The sequence below is a fragment of the Cervus canadensis genome, chromosome X (genome assembly GCF_019320065.1).
Source record: "Cervus canadensis isolate Bull #8, Minnesota chromosome X, ASM1932006v1, whole genome shotgun sequence".
In the NCBI taxonomy this organism is placed as follows: Eukaryota; Metazoa; Chordata; class Mammalia; order Artiodactyla; family Cervidae; genus Cervus; species Cervus canadensis.
The window spans coordinates 111388750-111390316 of NC_057419.1; the positions used below are offsets into that span (position 1 = coordinate 111388750).

A 1567-nucleotide genomic window follows, 5' to 3' on the forward strand; every position below is an offset into this window, starting at 1 on the left:
GCAGCATTAGTACTGGTTTTGTTACCTTGATATAGTTGGGGGAAAAAAAGTAGTAACTTGTTTTAAGTAGCCTTTCATTGATTATTTTAGGGCTGAACATTTTCACACTTTTCGCTGCTATACTTATAATTTTTAATTGCCAGATTACATTATTTATCTGTTTCTCTATTGATATGCTTACTTTTTTTCTTATTGATTTCTAAGTGATCTTTATATACTAGGGCTTTATTTTTCACCATGTGTGTTGCCAATATTTTATCACTTAAACTTTAATTTTATTTATGATAAATATTCAGTTATTTTTTATGATTTCAAATCCATCAATTCTCTTTTTTTTTTCTAAAATGATCCTTTTTAGTATGAAAGGGGAAAAAAAGATTGTAAAAACTTTCACATTTGTTGGCTCTGATATGACCTGGAAATATTTATATCCAGAGCATAAAAAGAGCTGGTTAAGGACAGAGAAAGGGACTTGGAAGGACTTTCTGTGGGTCTAATCAGAGCAAGCTTTATTGAACAGTTTAAGAATGGGCTGCTCGAGACGAGACCAGAGGCCGAACTCGGGATCTGACAAGATGGCCGGGCTGCCCCGCAGGATTATCAAGGAAACCCAGCGTTTGCTGGCAGAACCAGTTCCTGGCATTAAAGCAGAACCAGATGAGAGCAACGCCCGTTATTTTCATGTGGTCATTGCCGGCCCTCAGGATTCCCCCTTTGAGGGAGGGACTTTTAAACTTGAACTATTCCTTCCAGAAGAATACCCAATGGCAGCCCCTAAAGTACGTTTCATGACCAAAATTTATCATCCTAATGTAGACAAGTTGGGAAGAATATGTTTAGATATTTTGAAAGATAAGTGGTCCCCAGCACTGCAGATCCGCACAGTTCTGCTATCGATCCAGGCTTTGTTAAGTGCTCCCAATCCAGATGATCCATTAGCAAATGATGTAGCGGAGCAATGGAAGACCAACGAAGCCCAAGCCATAGAAACAGCTAGAGCATGGACTAGGCTATATGCCATGAATAATATTTAAATCGCTTCGATCCTCAAGTGTGCATCACTTCTCCTGTTCTGCCAAGACTTCTTCCTTTTTTGTTTGCATTTAATGGACACAGTCTTAGAAACATTACAGAATAAAAACCCAGACATCTTCAACCCTTTGGTGATTAAATGCACATTAGCAAATCTATGTCTTGTCTTGATTCACTGTTGTAAAGCATGAGCAGAGGCTAGAAGTACCATCTGGATTGTTGCGAAACGTTTAAAAGCAGTGGTGCCTCTCTGCTTTTATTCATTTCCCCCATCATGGTTTAAGTATAAAGCACTGTGAATGAAGGTAGTTGTCAGGGTTAGCTGCAGGGGTGTGGGTGTTTTTCTTTATTTTATTATTATTATTTTTTTTTGGTGGGGGGGAAGGTAGTTTTATTTTAATTTTATGGGCTCCTTTCCCCCTTTTTATGGTGATCTAATTGCATTGGTTAAAAGCAGCTAACCAGTTCTTTAGAATATGCTCTCTAGCCAAGTCTAACTTTATTTAGACGCTGTAGATGGACAAGCTTGATTGTT

The 1567-nt window shown here is 38.1% G+C and overlaps 1 protein-coding gene across 1 annotated transcript; it reads left to right on the forward strand.

Moving 5' to 3' along the window:
• Positions 1 to 540: 540 nt before the first annotated feature.
• LOC122435826 (ubiquitin-conjugating enzyme E2 N) lies at positions 541 to 1190 on the forward strand. The gene has a single exon (XM_043459910.1). It carries the CDS (start codon positions 576 to 578, stop codon positions 1032 to 1034), a length of 459 nt encoding a protein of 152 aa, XP_043315845.1. The 5' UTR covers positions 541 to 575; the 3' UTR covers positions 1035 to 1190.
• Positions 1191 to 1567: the final 377 nt, after the last annotated feature.